Source organism: Myodes glareolus, chromosome 6 (assembly GCF_982192425.1).
Source record: "Myodes glareolus chromosome 6, mMyoGla1.1, whole genome shotgun sequence".
In the NCBI taxonomy this organism is placed as follows: domain Eukaryota; kingdom Metazoa; phylum Chordata; class Mammalia; order Rodentia; family Cricetidae; genus Myodes; species Myodes glareolus.
Genome location: NC_142031.1, coordinates 38,912,975 through 38,931,910, shown reverse-complemented (window position 1 = coordinate 38,931,910; position 18,936 = coordinate 38,912,975). Strand labels below are relative to the sequence as shown.

The following is an 18,936-nucleotide window of genomic DNA, read 5'->3' as shown; positions in this document are numbered from 1 at the left end:
CACAGATACAATAAAGTAGGGCTGCTCCAAAGTAGGAAGTCAGCAACAGAGTGGGTCAACAGAGGAAGGCAGATTAAATGGAGGACAGAGTGCAGAATCAAGAAAGATTAAGGCGGCAATTAACACCATCTCTGGAGCTGTAAATAGACCTGCTTGAAGGTGCTAACCCCCCCAGGCACGAAAAGTGCCCAAGAAGCAGGGATCGTGTTGCCACTTCTTTAATCCCAGCACTTGGGAGACAGAGGCAGGTGGATCTCTGTGAGTTTGAGGCCAGCTTGGTCTACAAGACCTAGTTCCAGGCTAGTTGAAGCTGTACAGTGAGACCCTGTCTCAACCATTAGTCAACGAATGGTGCCTAAGAGAAAGGCAGGGAAAAGTCACTGCCGAGACGCCACTTGTTGTCTTGCTTGCACAAACCATTGCTTTAACTTTTGCTCCAAATGGCATTTTCACACTTATCTGTAAGTTATTTGTTTTTATTTTATGTGTGCTGGTGTTTCGCCTGCATGTATGTCTGTGTGTGAGGATGTCAGGGGGTTCCAGACAGCTGTGGAGCTGCCATGTGGGTGCTGGGAACTGAACCCAGTCAGTGATCTTAATCACTGAGCCATCTCTCCAGCCCCTCACATTTACTTTTAGGTCACTTTGCTTAAGGGGAAAATGAAGCCTCCGGGGAACCAGGTCCCTCCTCCACCCTCAAGGCTCTATTACCTTCAGGGCTCATAGGCTTTACCTCATAGCTTCCAGGAGGATAACAGGGAGATTATCCATCAGATCCACAGGAGTTCACTGTGGGAAGGTGGAGGCGCCTTCAGGGCCTTTTTTTTTTTTTTAACACTGATGTTTAAATACTTGTGCTGCCAAATATAACAAATAAATCCCTTAGTATGTGCACATTTAAATTCAGCATGTGCTGTATTTTAAATACAGAAGGGTTTTGTGGTATACTGCCTCTAGGGCATGGTTCCCTGTGGCAGAGGGTCACATTCCAGTGAGCACACCTGATCCCCGTCTTGTGTCTATCATTCATTCACTTCTGTTTGCTTTAGGCAGGTCAATAATCGCCTGAGCTAACTCAGTATGGCTAACAAATCTGGACTTGTAAATGGATCTGACTTGCGTACTGCTCATTCCTACTTCTTGTGGTTTACTTTCTCATCTTCAGAGCCACTTTTTTTTCTTTTTCCTCTCTCCTAGTTTTTTCATTTCTTGTTTTATTTTTTGAGACAAGGTTTCTCTTTGTAGCCGTGGCCCTTCAATTCCTGTCTTTCCACGCATTTCCTGCAGTCATTCCTACAAGCCCTTGCCCCATTCACCCTGAGGGACCCAAGATACTTCACCTCACTAAGATTCTGGGTGTTGTGGCGCACGCCTCTATCCGAGATTGGTACCTTGCAGCAGTCGGCTCTCCAGCCTCTTAAGGAACCCCAGCTTCTAGCAAGAGTAACTTGGAAGGCCACTTCTGGCCTTTCCCAAGCACTGTGGCTTTCGGAGGAGAGCACCTCCCTGGTGGTTTGAAAAAGGGGCAAAATATGCTGAAGGCTGGGGGCTGGAGAGCCACTCAGGGGTTGGTTAACCGCTCTTCCAGAGGACCCAAGCTCCAGGTCCACTACCCACATCCAATATCACAACTGCTTATGACGCCAGTTCTAGGAAATCCTAAAACCCTCCTGGCTTCCTCTGGCACCCGCACACCCGAGGTAATACATTCACTTAAACACACACAGATAAAATAAATTAAATTAAAATAAATCTTCAAAAAGTATGAAACCTTGGAATTTCTAATTTCAAACCATAACACACACACACACACACACACACACACACACACACACACACACGACACTCATACCTCTTCTTCAATGCCTAAAATAATCACTGTGTAAACATCCAGTATTTATCTCTTTAGTAATAAATCAGAGCTGTAATAGTCTGTCATAGCTACATGAGGCTGATGGTTCATTTGGGGAAAGCAAGTGACTTAACCAAGTGTTTTAGACAAGGCACCATAAGAAACACGGTTTCCATGTTTGGTTTCCCAGGGTTTGGTTTGTTAAGCCAATCAGACTGTAATACAAACTCAAGGAGAGCAGGTGGGTCTCCTTCTCCGAGGAGCTTCCACAAAGACACACCTGTGTGTACTTCCAGCCCTCACTGATTTCAACCAGGAGAAAGCAGCTTCCAAATGTTAGGAGATAATGGCTTTTTCCGCAGGTGGTGAGGCTAAAGGTCACTGATCCCTCAGCAGCACAGTCCAGGCCGGACAGCTTCCAGCCACCCTTACTCATTGCTGACCAGACAAGGGATGTGCCCAGTGCCTGTCTGTGGCACTGGGGTGAGTCTGTCCCCTCTCCACACGAGCTCACAGTCATATCAGAATCTCTGCATTGAGGAGCAAGCCAGCGTCCTTGCCTAGGGATGGCCCATGATTCCAGGCTTGTGTGTAAAGTCATGAGAAGAAAGGAAAGAGCAGGCTGTTCTGGACTTTGGACGCAACCGAGTTCAAATGCTGGTGCTTGAAATGGCCAATAGTGTGGCCCTGTATGACACACTTGACCTCTACGAGTCTATTTGCACAGCCGCAGAATGGGATTAACAAGTGCCTACTCCCTAGCGGGTCAGAAAAACACCGAGATTTTAGTAGCCTTCGCCAAGTGCTTTCCAAATAGGGTGATACATTTTACCCTCTCAATTCTACCCTACACAATTGCCAGCAATGAAGTGGTAGGACAAATGGTTTGGGGCATCTGTTTGTCAACTTACTCATTTATTATTTATTTATTTGCTTGTTTGTTTATTTGAGAGGCAGGGTTTTGAAAGACTCGAGAGATGGCTCAGTGGTTAAAAGCACTGACTGCTCTTGTAGAGGACTGAGGTTCAGTTCCCAGCATCCACACTCAACCATATTTAACTCCAGTCCCAGGAGACCTGATGCTCTCATGTGGCCTCCACATGCACTGCACACACTTGGTACACAAACATACATGCAAACATTCATATACAATAAACAACAACAACAAAACAACAACAAAAAACAAAACAGAAATCTAAAGCCAGCCATGATGGTGCATGCCTTTTATCCCAATACTCAGGAGGCAGAGGCAGGTTGTTCTTCTTGAGTTCAAGGCCAGTCTGGTCTACATAGTTAGTTCTGGGTCAGCTAAGAATATACAGCTTCGTCAAAACAAAAACTTTAGACTATAAACACAGCGAAAAGAAAAGATTAAGGATTTAGAAATATGTTTTACAACCTTAAAGTTATCAAGTAGAATAACAAAGGGTGTACTTAGGTTACTTGGTGCATTTCAGGAAGAGACCCGTGCCTGGGAAGATATTTCTGGGCAGACACCAGCTTGAAACAAAGGCGTTCCTTGCCTTCATGATCCCTTCGTCGCCATGTGCCGAAGTGTTAGAACGTGAACATGCTGCGTTCATCCCTAAATCTGACCCCATTTAGAAGACAAAAGGATATAGCACAGCTGTTTAAATATGTGTCCAGCATGCATGAAGCCCTGGGTTCACCCAGCACAACATAAGCCAGGCCTATCTAGTAGCACATGTCTGTAATCCCAGCATTCAAGACACAGGGGCAAGAGGGTCAGAAGGCCCACTGTGGTACAGCAAGGTGGTACAGAAAGTAAAGGGGCTTGCTCCAAAGTCTGGCAACCTGACTCAAGCCCTGGACCCCAGGTAAAGGTGGGAGAGGAGAAGTAAACGCACACAGCTGTCCTGTCCCCCACATACACGCTGTGGCACCCACCACTCCCTACATCCCATTCACTCTCTCTCTCACACACACACACACACACACACACACACACACACAGATTTACTTTTAAAATTTTAATGTAAGCCCAACAGTGGCAGCACACACTTTTAATCCCAGCACTCGACAGAGGCAGGTGGATCTCTGTGAGTCTGAGGTCAGCCTGGTCTACAGAGCGAGTTCTAGGACAGCCAGGGCTACACAGAGAAACCCTGTCTCATGGAACAAAAACTTAGTTTTAATAGCAGAGGTTTGCATTTTACCTTAGAACAAATTTCCAGAGATTGGTTTGCAGCATTGTGTGGCACAATAATAATAAAATGTTTTTAAAGGAGAGAAAAGAAAAAGCCAACTGAATTCTACGACCCTCTCTGCAGCCAACTCTTCCTTGTTTTTACTGAATATTAAAAGGGCAGCCAGAGGTTGGGACAATGGCTCAGAGGTTAACAGCGCTTGCTACTTTTGTTCCCAGCACTGATGTTGGACTGCTCATGACCTCCCGCAACTCCAGCTGCAGGAGGCTCTAACACTTCTGACCTCTGGGGAGACCCATATTCACGGGCACACATGCATATTTAATAACTTTTAGGAAAGTCCATCTAGCCGCGCAGTGCAAGGCTCCCTTGATGTCTAGCACGACCACCTCTGCATCTTTCTACGTCATCTTCAGTGTCAACAAGTCTGCAAAGCTGGGATGTCTACACAGAACTTCTTCCACTGATGAAGGAAGGATATTGCCTCCATGCCAAAGTTCTCCTCTCTTCTCCTCCACTCGTCTTAAATCCTGTCAGACTACCCCAAAACAATCTCTGTCCCAGCACTCTCCAAGCCCCTTCTCCAGTAGGCAGACTGTAGCTCTGCCCTTCCCTCTTCTTCCACAGCCAGGCTTCTTCAATGGGTTGACTAAAGCCTACTTGTCCATTACCTTTCGGGTAACCTTAGGTAGGAAAGGAATTGTGGAGCTGGAGAGATGGTCCAGCAGTTATGAGCACTGGCTGCTCTTTCAGAGAGGCCCTGGTCTGATTCTCAGCACCCACGGGATGGCTTCCAAACACCTGTAACTCCAGTTCCAGGGAACCCAACACCCTCTTGTGGACTCCCAGGCACCAGGCATGCACATGAACTCCTACATACAAGCTAGAAAAACATCCATACACACAAAAATACAAATAAATCTTAAAAAAGAGAAAGAGAGAAAAGAGGGAGGAAGGGGGAGAGAAAGAGAGGGAGGGAGGGAGGGAGGGAGGGAGGGAGGGAGGGAAGAAGGAAGGAAAAGAAAAATAAAGTGTAGTGTGGAAAGCCATTCCTTTTCTTCCAGGTTACTCACAGTCCCTTACTAGTGAGATCCCCTTCAGTGACTGTCTTCCCTGCTCTAGGTATCCCTCCCTGCTCTGTGCATCTCTCCCTGCTCTGTGCATCTCCCCCTGCTCTGTGCATCTCCCCCTGCTCTGTGCATCTCCCCCTGCTCTGTGCATCTCCCCCTGCTCTGTGCATCCCTCCCTGCTCTGTGCATCCCTCCCTGCTCTGTGCATCTCCCCCTGCTCTGTGCATCTCCCCCTGCTCTGTGCATCTCCCCCTGCTCTGTGCATCTCCCCCTGCTCTGTGCATCTCCCCCTGCTCTGTGCATCTCCCCCTGCTCTGTGCATCTCCCCCTGTTCTGTGCATCCCTCCCTGTTCTGTGCATCCCTCCCTGTTCTGTGCATCCCTCCCTGTTCTGTGCATCTCTCCCTGTTCTGTGCATCTCTCCCTGCTCTGTGCATCTCCCCCTGCTCTGGGCATCCCTCCCTGCTCTGGGCATCCTCCCCTCTTCTCTCAAACCCTTTCCCCTCTTCCCCTTGCACCCACTGTCTCGGCTGACACCAAGAGCCTCTCACAGTCTGTTTGAGCTCTGCTTTTTCAAACTATTTGCAGAGCTTCTGTCCAGCACCGGGGTGGCAGAGATAGAAGGTGAGTATTCCACTTGCTGGAATAATTCCCTAGGTCACCCAGGCTCAGACACCAGCAGTGAACTGTGACAGCAGCTGCTTTTCCACCTGGGTACCACACTCCTCTCCAATGCAGCCTTTCCCGCCTGCTGCCATGCTCGCCCTGTCACCACTGCCTGGCTCCTGTGAGTCTCCTCCACAGTCTAGTTTTCCTCATCCTCATCTTTCTAAGCAGTGGTAGAGTTTGAGTCACAGTGCTTTTCAACATAACCTTTTCGTATGTTGGTGGAGCTCAAACCCAGGGCCTAAGGCAAGTTCTCTACCGACAGGTACATCCCTAGCCCTTGGAATAACTTTTGAGGGTTCTCTGCTGCCCGCTGAGTAAGAACGGAGTGCTTTCTTAGCATTCAAGGCTTAACATGCACCTTCTCATTCTGGGCAACGAGAACACAGTAAGTTCTATTGCAACTATGGACTTTTCTCCCTCCTTGGGTTCCATCTCAAGATCAGAGTGAAGATCATAAGTAAACACAGCAAGGCCATTTAAGTGGTTTATCCCTAGCAAGAATTACTTGGACCTAAAACAAGCTCATCACGGTAGCACATGGTAGCCCATAACCCCAGCACTTAGAAGGCTGAGGCAGGATGACTGGCAAGAATTTGAGGACAGCTGAACTACATTGCTAGTGCTGGGCCAGCTACAGCACTACTGCGGTAGTGTCCCAAGACACTACTCCCCACACCCCACTCTACCCCCACCCCGCCTGCCCCCAACAACAGCAAAGAGTGAGTTCCAAGGATTAGTTTAAAGTCGCCACCACTGGCCTTCGTTGAAACATCCTCATTCAAAGCAATTTTTTCCAAATTTCTTATTCTAAAAGACACCCCTCCAGATTTAATTGCCTCTTAACTTCCTTGTATCCTTGTATCCTTCCTTGTATCCTTGTAAAGTGCGGATGTTACTGTTTCCTAATGTAGCTTATCTCCTCCAATCCCTAAGCACCGCCCAGAATAAGCACTCAACACACATCAGAGAAAGTCAAGGAGTTACAGATTGTAAAGTATGGGAATCTTGAGTATCCCCAGTGTAGCAAATGCAAGTCGCCTCCCACAAGGACTATGAGTACAGCCTTCTGGTTACAAAGGTTTCCAATGGGCTGATTACTCATCCCACAATTCTTTTGGTCAACCTTTCAAGTGTGTAGGTCTAGAGATGGCTTAGTGGTTAAGAGCACTGGCTGTTCTTACAGAGGACCTGAGTTCCATTCCCAGCATCTACATGGTGCCTCACAACCATCTGTAACTCCAGTTCTTGGAGATCCGAGGGCACTTCATACGCATGGTGCACATCTGTGCACACGCAGGCAAAACAACAACAAACAAACAAACAAAACACTGCAATTCTGCTTGTTTACTGTTCAGGACAAAATACTGTTCATAGTCATACATGAGTGTGCACACGTGTATACGGCTGGATGTGTACGTGCATGTACAAATTAGACCACTTTCTCCTTGAGAAGCCCTAGAAACAAGATCAATGGAGAACGAGGTTAAGCCATAGGTTTCTAAGATTATCACAACGCAAGTCAGATATTCCCTGCCAGATCCACCTGCCCAAAGAAAAGACTGACAGGACTCAAGTCCCACCTCAGAGTTTGAAACCGAATGTCACCCCAGCAAGCCAAGTGCCAAAATTTCAGCAACGCAGTCAGTCAGGGCACTCCCAAAAGCTCACTCTATGCGAAAAGCCCTCATTAAACTCAAGAGTTATATTTAGCAAAAATGGAACAGAAGTTATATTTAGATGAAATGACTTAAAAGAATTTTTACCAAAAACAGCATGTTTAGACTGAGCAAAAAAGAGGGGGGGGTGTGGGCTGGCTATATAGCTCAGTGGGTAAGGGTGCCTGCCATCAAGCCTAATGACCTGAGTTTGATCCCCAAGACTCACAAAGCAGGAAAGCACTGACTCCCACACTGTCCTGACATGGTATATGTGTCCCCCCCAAAAAAATAATAAAATATAGTAGAGTGTATGAATTGTTCTTAAAAAGAGAGAAAAGGTTTTCCTTGGTTGTTACATAAATTCCCCCAAAACAACCTTATTACGTGTGTGTAGAGATTTCTGTTTGTCTGGTGGAGCAGAAAAGGCACACCAATGATGTCAGCAAGACAGTGTATCCTCAGGAAACATGATAGAGACGGAGAGCCGGGACAGTGACACCAAAGTGCTCTGGACAGCCGAACAGTATGCTCATGCAGAGTGACTCCTAAATTTATAGGCTGTGCTCAGCGCCTCCCCTAGACAAGATGTCCCTTTCCAAGATGTCCTTAGTGCTCACACTGTAGGCACAAACTACTGCCAATACGACGCTAGCCCGCAGAAGCACAGCCAATAGACACTGTTTTCAGACAGCCACTTTATTTCATTCATCAGTTTTTGTTCATCTTTCTTGCTCTTGCTAGGTAGCCCAGGTTGTCCTCCTGGCTTAGTCTATACTGGTCTAGGATTAACGGCATGTGGCATTATGCTTGACTTAATTTACATTTCCTTAGTAAAATTGTAGTCAGCATCACCTATATGGTCTTGTAAACCTGCACAAATTCTCCTCTAGAATGGAGGTATAGTCAGGTATGGAGGCATATGTCTGCCTGTGATGTCAGCAAGAGGACCACTACACGTTCAGGACCAGCCTAGTCTGTAGCGGTTCTATGGCAGTTCTAGGTCAGCCAAGACTAAACAGCTATCTCATAATATAATATAATATAATATAATATAATATAATATAATACTAGACCTTGTCTCACAATGTTTTCAAGTACTAGGAATAGTATAAAATGAGGCAGTTATTCCCTTCTCCACAAGTCTCTGGTGTCCCAGAAAGAGGACATTTATGGAGACACATCTGTAAACCGCACTAAAGCACAGGAGGACCCACGTTCAAGGCCAGCCTGCACTATATGAGACTCTCTCAAAACCCAGGTTAAGGTGACGTCTCTCCTAAAGAGTCTCAGGAAGAGGGTTTCCCAGCATCCCAACCAAGTCAGAGTGGAGAGCAGAGGAAATGACCCATGGAGAAAGATGGCCTGACGACAAGACTGGCCAGCTCCAGGCAAGAGATGCCAGTAGGTCAGGGTGCTTTGGCCTCCTGTCTGCAATACCTAAGAGCCACAAACTGGAAAACACCGCAGCCAGTCTCCACTTTGACTTTGGGTTTGGTTACTTCCATAAAATTAGAACAGCAGGGAAATGGGATCCCCCCACTTTAATAACGAAGGCTTTAAAACAGCAAAGCTTTAGAGTTGCATAATTCTGAGGTGAAACAAGACCTAGAAAGAGCAAAGACTGAATCATATATTCCAAGAATCGTCTTCCAATCTACCAGCTCCTGCATTAACCCTCAACTATCTACCTTCACTGGAAAACAGCAGAGGTCCAGTTTTGTCTGAATAATCGCTTGCCTCCTGTGGAAATCATATTAATTATAATGGTATGATTATCAAGAAGATAGTAATTTCAACCATAGAGTTCAACAAGTGTTTATGTATATTCTAACTTGCTTCATTCAGCGGCCATGATGCTCAAGAATTGAGGAAAACTAGAAAGGAACTTTTCTAGTCCATCAGTGAACTTCTCTACTGAGCAGGGCAACACATGAGAAACACCAGAACTCTGAGGGGGCTGACCTTCTCTGCTAGGCCAGCTCGGGGGAGATAAGATACAAGCATGGGGTGAGATGGGACCCTGACCGTGGGCTAAGAGATGGTTCTGTGGATAAAGGCACTGGCCAAGTCTGATGATCTGAGTTGGCCATGGGAACTCATATGGCAGAAGGAGAGAATCCAACTGTAGAATCCAAAGGTAGTCTGACCTCCGCACAGGTACCCCGACATAAGCTTCAAAAGTACCCACGCTCAGGCACACACAAACACAGAAAATAAATAAATAAACATTAAAAAAAAATAAAAGAAATGGGTGTGCAGAGGACCTATCTAGCCAAAGGGAGAATTCGTCCTATCTGGGATGTTTCTAGTGACTTTTAACTTCCTAAGATCTGGGTCAGAGCTGACACGTGGGCACCAGTGGCTCCTGGTGAGAAAACAAAAAAATGGCACTAACGTGGCCTAACTCACAAACAGAGAGTTATGAGAACCTCCTGCACCCCAAGGCGCAGGTGGAAGAGCTGATGGGGGAGTCCCCAACATCTGCGCTCACCTTCACCTTGAAAGAGCAAAAGCAAAAGTCTAGGTCAATATCGACTATTTGCAAAAGGACTTCTTGGGTTGCCTTGAAGTGCAGCAGGCCCAAAGCTATGGGGTCTCCATCTCAGAGCAAGGGCAAGAGGTGTGTGTGTGGTTCCATGCCCTTCTTCATCCTCCAATCCCAACCAGTGAGAACACACACAACACACATACACACACACACACACACACACTCTGCACCAACTATGGAGGCCATCGGCTCTGCCAAGGAAGGACCTTGAAATGACAGCAGAAAAGACCCATTCAGCACCCACGTCTTCCCTGGCAACCCTTGATTATAATCATATTTAAGATAAACTTTTACAAGAGTTTAGCACGGAGAATGAACTACTAGACTCTGGGAAGCTATGTAGGAGGCAGAAATGATGAGGAGGAAGGTGTGCACCCAAGATCTACCATCAGACCCACCATCAGCACAGGAAACCTGGGTGTGGAGTAGCGGCTCAAAGGCCTTGCCAACCCCGAACTGCACCCCTCATCCTGCGGGGGAGAGGGGCGGGAGTTCAGAGTTAGAGAGGGGTGAAGGAATCCGCCCTCATTTGCACATTGTCTGGGGCCGGGTCAATTTGCTTAATCACTGTTCTAAATGCCAGGCACACAGCACACAATGCGCTCCCATTAACAGGTTTAAAGTGGCGCAGCGCTCGCTTTAAATGAGAAAAGCCGGCAACAAAAGGGGGAAAAAGCCAAGTAAGAATGCCTTGGGTCGCCCTCCAAACCATCTCAGAGGAGTTTAAAACCCAGAGTTGTGCAGAAAAATTGAGACCCTGATGTGAGGATTGGGGGTGGGGACAGGAGTCGTGAATAATCCACACAAAATAAGGAGTTTGTACAACTCACAGCAGCCCTGAGAGCCCGGAGGTCAGTGGACAGACATCTCAAGCTAGGCTCCTCCAGGCTCTTGCCCAACTTTCCTCCTTGCCAAGGGGAAAGTTGACTGGTCTCCAGGAAGGAAAACGAGACCACCACCCCCACCCGCAAAAGTAGGCACAAATCCAAGTTTTCCTTTGGAAGAACCAAGAATTTGGGAGGTTGGGAGCAGAACCCACCAGGCCGCGATCTCCCAAAGCAAGAAGAATCTCCCAAAGGCGAAAAGTTAAAAGATCTTTACTTTCATCCCGGCACTGGCCAATGCAGTCTCATACTAGGCCGCCACAGGGGAGTTTAACTCCGCAAACAAGTTCTGCCCAGGATCGGCGCAGGAGGCCCCATCCCCCACACCACGGCCGAGCCTGCGGGCGCATCCCGCCGAGCCCGGCGCCCACAGGTCCGGGCACAGCTGGTCTGACACTTACGGTGCGCGCTCCACCAGGAGACAGGGGTCCATTAGAGAGGTATGGGCTGCTCAGGTCAGGAATCATCAGGAAGGGGTACCCAGGGTACGCAGGTCCCTTAAAGAAAGCGCCGTCCTGGGGCCTTCTCACTGCGGACAAAAATCAAATTGGAGTGAGGTCAGGGGTCCCCCAGACAGCACAGGGACCTGGAACTCCAGGCGGGAATCTGGAACCCGAGTTCCCCTCGAGTGAGCCCCAGAGTGGCTGCTGCAGAGATGGGAGGAGAACAGGGGCTCTGCCAACCGAGTCATGGGGACCCGTAGAGCCGATCGCTGCCGGCCAGAGAGTGAAGACTGCAGGAGAAGGCACGTACCTTCGGCAAAATAGTCGCGCGGCTTCTGGAAAGCGTCCCGGGCAGGCTGCGGGCGCCTCTCCGCCTGTGGAGGAGACACAAAGGCGAGGGCCTCGGGTGAGCGGGAGCGGGACCCGGGTCCCCCGAGGGGCTGACCCTAAGAATCCCTTTACCTCCGAGTCCGAGCTGCTGCTCTGATTCTCCGACTCGTTGACCAGGGACGACTTGACCTCATCCAGGTCCCGTTGCGCCGAAGCGCTGTCGCTGCTCGGCTCTTGCTCTTCGCCCCCCTCGTCCTGGAAGGGGATCAGCTCGTCGTTCGCTCCGAGATCGTCCCCTCCGCTGGTTGCCCCGGCTCCGGAGCCACCGCCTCCCCCGCCGGCGCCGCCACCGCGGCCACCACCGAGCTGGGGCATGGTGGGGCCACGGGCCGGGGCCGCTGCTCTCGGAGCCCCGCGCCCTGCCTGGCCCGGCCCGGCGCCCCTCCCTCCCGCTTGCTGGCCCGGCTCCGATCGTTTGGCCGCTGTGGCGACAAAGTTTTGACAGGGCGTGGTTCGGTGGGAAGCAGGCCCAATACCGCCCAGCCGGGACAGCGGACACTCGGCTCCCGATCGTCCCGCAGCACGGAACCTAGGGTTCCCCAACTAGCCGCCGCCACCACAGTCGCCTGCTCGGCCGGGGCGTCCCAGCGCCTGGCCCGCCGGGGAGGGGCGATGGGGAAGGAGGGAGGGACCGCCCGGCGGGGCAGGGGGGCCGGAGGGAGGAGCCCCGGCTGCAAGCTGACACCCGCGCCTCGCGGAACCGGGAGAACTGCAGCGCGCGCACGCACACTCGCATTCACACTCGCGTCCTGCCCGCTTGCACCTTCCGGGGGGACTGCACCTCCCCTCCTCGTGCAACTGCCCTACTCCTCAGACTTATCCAGATCCCGTCCACTGAACCCCATGGGTTCCCTGGGAGGTCCTTCTCTCACCCTCCCGCAAAGCGCGAGAGTCTGCCTCGCACTCCAACGCGTCTCCTAACTTTCTTTGCAAACAACCCCCAGAACTCCGCGCGGGTTCCCACTCCGTTCCCACCTCACTGGCAGACTGCACTGCCCCCTGCGGGAAAGCAGGGGACTCGCAGATCCGCCGGGCACAAACACTCTGCCTGCGATTCCATCAGCCCTTCTACCATTTTTGCATAAAGCAAAAGCCTGGGGAAATTTCTAACACTTCGAAGCAAGCTGAGTGGCCTTCCGTGCTCTTTTCTGTAGCGTCCCAACTCATTCCTGTTTTTGATCATGTCCTGAAGACCACTCTTTCTCGAGAGCTGGAGAAGAAATGGGAAATCCAATACTCGCTGTCTTGGTTTCAAAAGGGATTTTGATTGTATTCATTTCAAGAAGAAATTATCAGCCAGAACATCCAAAAGCTGATCATGAAGCTGCCATTATAGCCATCAAGCATAATAAACCAATTACTTCACCAGCTTCATAGGTAAAGAACACTTTGAGAGAGCATTACTGAGCCGACAAGGTGGCTCAGCAGGTAAAGGCGCTTGCCTTCAAGCCCTGTGACCTAAGTTCCACGTCCATCCCCGAAATGGCTAAAGTAGAGAACAGACACCCTTTCCGCTGTCAGTTTCTACAGGTAGACCATGCATGCCTCGTGTATTCATTTACTTACAAGCAAGTATGATAGATGGAGGTGTTCAGTGTAGAGCATGCATTTATCGTTCATGAGGTCCTTTGTTCAATACCCACAGACTACTTAGACTCATACACCTTCCGTCGGTCAGCTAGGATGCTTGGAGTTCTCTACAGTAGGAAACTATTGGCGACAATGTACATTTTAGACTCAGTCTAGAAGTCAGTATGAGAATTTTTAAAAATGTTTTAAACATAACAGAACTAGGGATAGTCGACTGCCGCTTTAATCCCCAAACCTGGGAGAGAAGGCGGAGGTGGTGGATCTCTGTGAGTTTGAGGCCAGCATGGTCTACATGGTGAGGTCCAGGACAGCCAGGGCTACACAGAGAAACCCAGTCTCAACCTTAATGGTAGAGATCTTGCCTAGCATGTGTGGTCCCGTGTTCAACCCCCAGGGAAGGGATGGGAAGAGGAAGGGGAAGAAAGAAAAGAAAGAACAGAGTGATAGATTCATATTCCCTCTGAGGGTTCCAATGAGTCTGTCCCTCGCCTCTTGCTAGTTTCTGGGGCCGTTGGCACTCTAACCTAACTTTGGACCACACATTGCTAATTACTGTTATCTGTGGTCATAAGGGAGCCCTATAATGTCTCTTAGGGACCACTCCACTAATCCAGAATTATCTATCTGCCAGGCTATAAGATTAATAGATGAATCAAATCTTGAAAGACCCCTTGACCTCATTCATAGGCTCCAAATTTAGGCCATGGACCTGTCATCTTGGGAGTGAGCTGTTGTCAGCCAACCACACCTGTCACCTTGGGAGAAATGCAAATTGAAGCAATATAGAATAGCATTTTCTCAGCTATCAGATTGGCACGAGTAGAAAGGAAGGGTAACACCCGGCATTGGCCCCTGAGCAGAGAAGCACACAGGGCTCTAGGCGTGCCGCTGTGGAAGATGTCTGAGAGGAAGTTTGGCAATGCCTCGGAAAACCTTTAGACGTGCAAGTGCTTTGACTCATCCTTGTCCTTCTAGGATTCTATACTACAGAAAGAACTTGGGAGCGTGTGTGCACCGCAGAGGAAAGCTGGAAACAGTCGCAATGCTCTCTCGCAGGAAACTGACGGGTCAAATCAGGGTGCCTTCATTCAGCAGGACCCTCGGACCTTGTGGAACTGTGCTTGTCACTGCTCAAAGAGACCTATAATGTAGGGAAAGCAACAGGAAGGTCATAAGTTCAAAGCCAGAGGTGAGCCTGGGTTACATAGTTAGTTGAAGGCCAGCCTGGGCTATGTCGTGTGAAACCATACGTAGGGACTTAAGAGATGTTTCAACATTGAAGAGTTTTATAGAGGACCCAAGTTTGGTTCCTGGCACCCATAAGAGGCGGCATAACCTCCGGGAACTATGAACCAGGAGGTTCATACCATCTTCCCGTCTCTGTGGCACCTGTATTCCTGTGTACACATAATATACTTTTGTCTCTACCTCCCATGTGCTACCCTGCCTCGTTTGATGCAGTGCTGGGGACTAAATGGAGGGCACAGTCTGTGAATATTGGCCAAGCCTCTATCACCTGAGCTACGCTCCCAACCCTCGGCATAATCTTCATACTGTCACTAACAAAGGCGTTTATCTTAGGGTTCCTCGTGCTGTGATGAAACACCCTGACCAAAAACAACGTGGGGAGGAAAGGGCTTATTTCATTCACAGTTCTGTATGACAATTCATCACCAAAGCAGTGGGGGAGGAGCTCAAGCAGGGCAGGGTCCTGGAGGCAGGAGCTAATGAGCAGAGGCCATGGTGTGTGTGTGTGTGTGTGTGTGTGTGTGTGTGTGTGTGTGTGTGTGTGTTACTAACTTGCTCAGCCTCTCTTTCTGTTTTAGTTTGTTTTGTTTTGTTTTGTTTTAAAGATTTATTTATTCATTATGTATATAACATTCTGCCTCCATGTATGCCCACATGACAGAAGAGGGCACCAGATCTTGTTACAGATGGTTGTGAGCCACCATGTGGGTGCTGGGAATTGAACTCACGACCTCTGGAAGATCAGCCAGTGCTCTTAATCACTGAGCCATCTCTCCAGCCCCTTGTTTTGTTTTGTTTTGATTTTGGACAGGGTATCTCTGTGTAGCCCTGGCTGTCCTGGAATTCACTTGTAGACCAGGCTGGCCTCAAACTCACAGATTGCTTGCCTCTGCTTCCTGAGTGCTGGAATTAAAGGTGTGCACCATCACCTACCTTCTTATAGAACCCAGGACCACCTGCTCAGGGGTGGCCCCATTCACAATGGACTGGGCCCTCCCACATCAATCACTGATTAAGAAAACACCCTACAGGCTTGCCTGCTGCCTGATCTTAGGAAGGAATTATTTCAGTTGAGGTACCCACCTCTCAGATGACTCTATTTGGTTTCAAGCTGACATAAAACTAGCCAGCACAGAACCCCATAAGAACAAAAGGTACCTGCTCCCGACGGCAGCACATGTATGCTAAAACTGGACCGACACAGAGAAGATTGACGTTACCCTTGGGCAAGGGTAACATGCAAATTCGTGAAGCCATCCATATGTTTTAGTGGGAGTGGGGGCTATCTCTGACTCTTGCCTGCACTTGGGACCTGTTTCCTTTCTACTGGGTTACCTGATCCAGTCTTAATATGGGGGGCATGTGCCTAGTTTTATTATAACTTGTCAGGCCATGTTTGGTTGATAAACATGGAAGACCTTCCTTTTTCTGAAGAGAAAGGAGTGGATCTGAGGGAGACTGGATGTGGTAGGGAAGGACGGGGAGGAGAGAAAGAAGGGGAAACTGTGGTCAGGATATAATATATGAGAGAAGATTAAATTTTTTTAAAAAAAAGGAAGAAAGAAAAGCTGGGTGTGGTGTCTCACACTTTAAATCCCAGCACTCAGAGGAGGCAGATGGATCTTCGAGTTCGAGGCCTGCCTGGTCTACAAAGCTAGTCCCCAGGACAGCCAGGGCTACAAAGAGAAACCCTGTCTTTAAAAACCAAAAAGAGCCAGGCATTGGTGGCACATGCCTTTAATCCCAGCACTCAGGAGGCAGAGGCAGGCAGATCTCTGTGAGTTCGAGGCCAACCTGGTCTACAATAGCTAGTTCCAGGCCAGGTTCAATAGCTAAAGCAAAACCAAAAAACGAACAAACAAACAAACAAAAAAAACCCAGTGTTTCTCATTATCATAAATGCAACTATCTAAAATATTCTGAATTCAGTTCTTTATGGAAAGAATAATAAATTATGATAAATTGCATCTATTCCAGGAATAAGAATTTACTTATCATTCAGAAATTTAACCAGGGCTGATGAGATGGCTCAACAATTAAAGGCAAGTCTGGAGACCTAAATTCAATTCCCAGGACCTCGAGTTACCCTCTGACCTCCACATGCACACACACACAGATGGATGGATGTGTTAGGAATATTTTCTAACACGAGCTCTCTGCCGATGCAAAATAATCCCAATCAAATCAAATCAGACCAAATTAAAAGATATCCAGGTTTAATTGGACTCCTGCACTGGCGGGTGGCCCTGAGGGGGAACCGGAAGGGACCATGGGAGGGGGCTTGACACACCACTTGTTTATTTTTTGAGGGGGGGGGGAGAGCAGTTTAAATAGCCTGGGGGAATGGTCTTGACCTTTTCTGGGGAGGGGTCAAGGTTTGGCGGGCTACCACGACCCTCCTGGGGGAGAGTTCAAGGTTCAAGGGGAACAGGGGTGGGGCCTCCAAAGATGGAGGGGAGGCCAGAGACCAGGATTTACAGGATGGATGGACAGATAGATGATAGACAGACAGACAGAGAGAAATGTAATAAAATTTTAAATTGTTGCTGGGTGGTAATGGCACACACATTTAATCCCAGCACTCAGGAGGCGGAGGCAGGAGGATCTCTGAGTTCCAGGTTAGCCAGAACTGTTTGCTACAAAAAGAAACCCTGTCTGGAAACAAAACAAAACAAAAAATTTTAATCATTAAAAATATTTATTGAATTCCTGGAAATAAGTTCAACAAATGATGTATAAATCTGGAGTTGAAGAGATGGCTCAACAAACAAGAGCGTTGCCTCCCCTTCCAGAGGATGCAGGTTTGGTTCTCAACACCCACGCGGTGGTTCCTAACCCCTGTAACTCCAGTCCCCAGGGATCTGCAGGTTCTGTCCTCTGTGAGAGGCAGGCCCTCACATATAGCACATACATACATTCAGGCAAAACACTCAAACATTTCAAAATTTGTCTTAAAAAGATTTTTTAGAAAAGATGGTGGTGGCGCATACCTCTAATCTCAGCACTTGGGAGGCAGAGACAGGTGAATTCGAGGCCAGCCTGGTCTACAGAACAAGTTCCAGGGGGGCTGGAGAGATGGCTCAGTGGTTAAGAGCATTGTCTGCTCTTCCAAAGGTCCTGAGTTCAATTCCCAGCAACGACATGGTGGCTCACAACCATCTGTAATGAGGTCTGGTGCCCTCTTCTGACCTGCAGACATATACACAGACAGAATATTGTATACATAATAAATAAATAAATGTTTAAAAAAAAAAAAAAAAGAACAAGTTCCAGGACAGGCTCCAAAGCTACAGAGAGACCCTGTCTCAAAAAAAAAAAAAAAAAAAAAGCAACAACAAAAAAATTTTAATGACTCCCTCAACTAAAAATAAAAAGTGAGGGTTTTTATTTTCACCAACTGAAAGACATAATTAATGGACAGGACAGATAATTACACATAACATTATCAAAATGTTCAATGCTCTTCTCCCCAAATTGATACATACATACAATGTTAATAAAAAACATCTCAGTCTGTTCAAAGTTTTAGAGTTGTTTTGTTGTTGTTGTTGTTTTGGGTTTAGTGTGTGTGTGTGTGTGTGTGTGTGTGTGTGTGTGTGTCTGTGCATATATTCACAAGCTCATTCCAAAAGCAGGTCTTTTAAATATTTATTTTTTTAACTTTGTGGATCTTTGATGACTTGGGAGAGATAATCACGGTGCTGTAAGTGTCCGAGAGATTGCAATGACTGCATTCCCTGGGGTCTTCCATACGCAAAACAAGCGACCCAACCCCTTTCAGGTACCCCATTTATTGGGCTCTTTCTCCCCTATCTCCGCAGAGCCAGGTACCACACTCCTGACTTGAACTGGAGCGTGCTGCAGCTACTCAGACTTAGCCGCTCAACCTGCTTGACCAGTTCACCTTGCTTCTCCCATTCCTGCCCTGAAAATCTTAGTCAAAGTTTTGCTCTGCTTTCTCTTCAACCCTCCTTCCTCCAGGCTGGCTCGGTACTTTCCCGTGTGTCTCTGGGTTGTATTGCCTGTCCCTCCTTTTAGGTACTGCGAATTATAAACTATCTTTTCCGTGGCATTTGCGCCCTGATCAGCTGCCTTCATGTACCTGAATGATAATAAAACTACATTTAAAAACTAATATGGGGATTTCCCCAGGAATCTCACGCTGGGAGAAGGCACAGGCCTGGTGTAGCCAGAGGAGAAGCTCCCCCGGAGATTTCACACGGTTCGGACTCCTAGTCAGACCCCCTTGAGGGGGAGACTGGAGCTAAGGCAGGGAGGGGCAGGACCACACCCGGACCGGACTGTTTACTTACGAAGACCTCTGCTTCCCTTTACACCCAAGCTTCAATTCAGGACCCCAAAGTTGGACTGGAGGGATCACTTGATCTCATTGTTCCTCTTCCCAACGTGACCACAT

At 48.3% G+C, this 18,936-nt stretch overlaps 1 protein-coding gene and 1 non-coding gene across 3 annotated transcripts in view; one reads left to right on the top strand and one right to left on the bottom strand.

Moving 5' to 3' along the window:
- Positions 1 to 12,286, bottom strand: part of Tcf7l1 (transcription factor 7 like 1) — a 167,690-nt gene extending 155,404 nt beyond the window's left edge. Inside the window, exons 1-3 of one of the 2 annotated variants that reach the window (XM_048416533.3) lie at positions 11,754 to 12,286; positions 11,602 to 11,665; positions 11,250 to 11,377 (exon numbers count right to left, since the gene is read on the bottom strand). In XM_048416533.3, coding sequence (XP_048272490.2) covers positions 11,250 to 11,377; positions 11,602 to 11,665; positions 11,754 to 11,996 — 435 coding nt within the window. In that variant the 5' untranslated portion in view covers positions 11,997 to 12,286. The remainder of the gene's footprint in view (positions 1 to 11,249; positions 11,378 to 11,601; positions 11,666 to 11,753) is intronic. The other variant, XM_048416535.3, reaches the window with a different exon arrangement.
- Positions 12,287 to 15,677: 3,391 nt separating this feature from the next.
- LOC125388565 (U6 spliceosomal RNA) lies at positions 15,678 to 15,786 on the top strand. Its single transcript, XR_007228280.3, has one exon. It is a non-coding gene; the product is annotated as a U6 spliceosomal RNA (small nuclear RNA).
- The last annotated feature ends 3,150 nt before the right edge of the window (positions 15,787 to 18,936 follow it).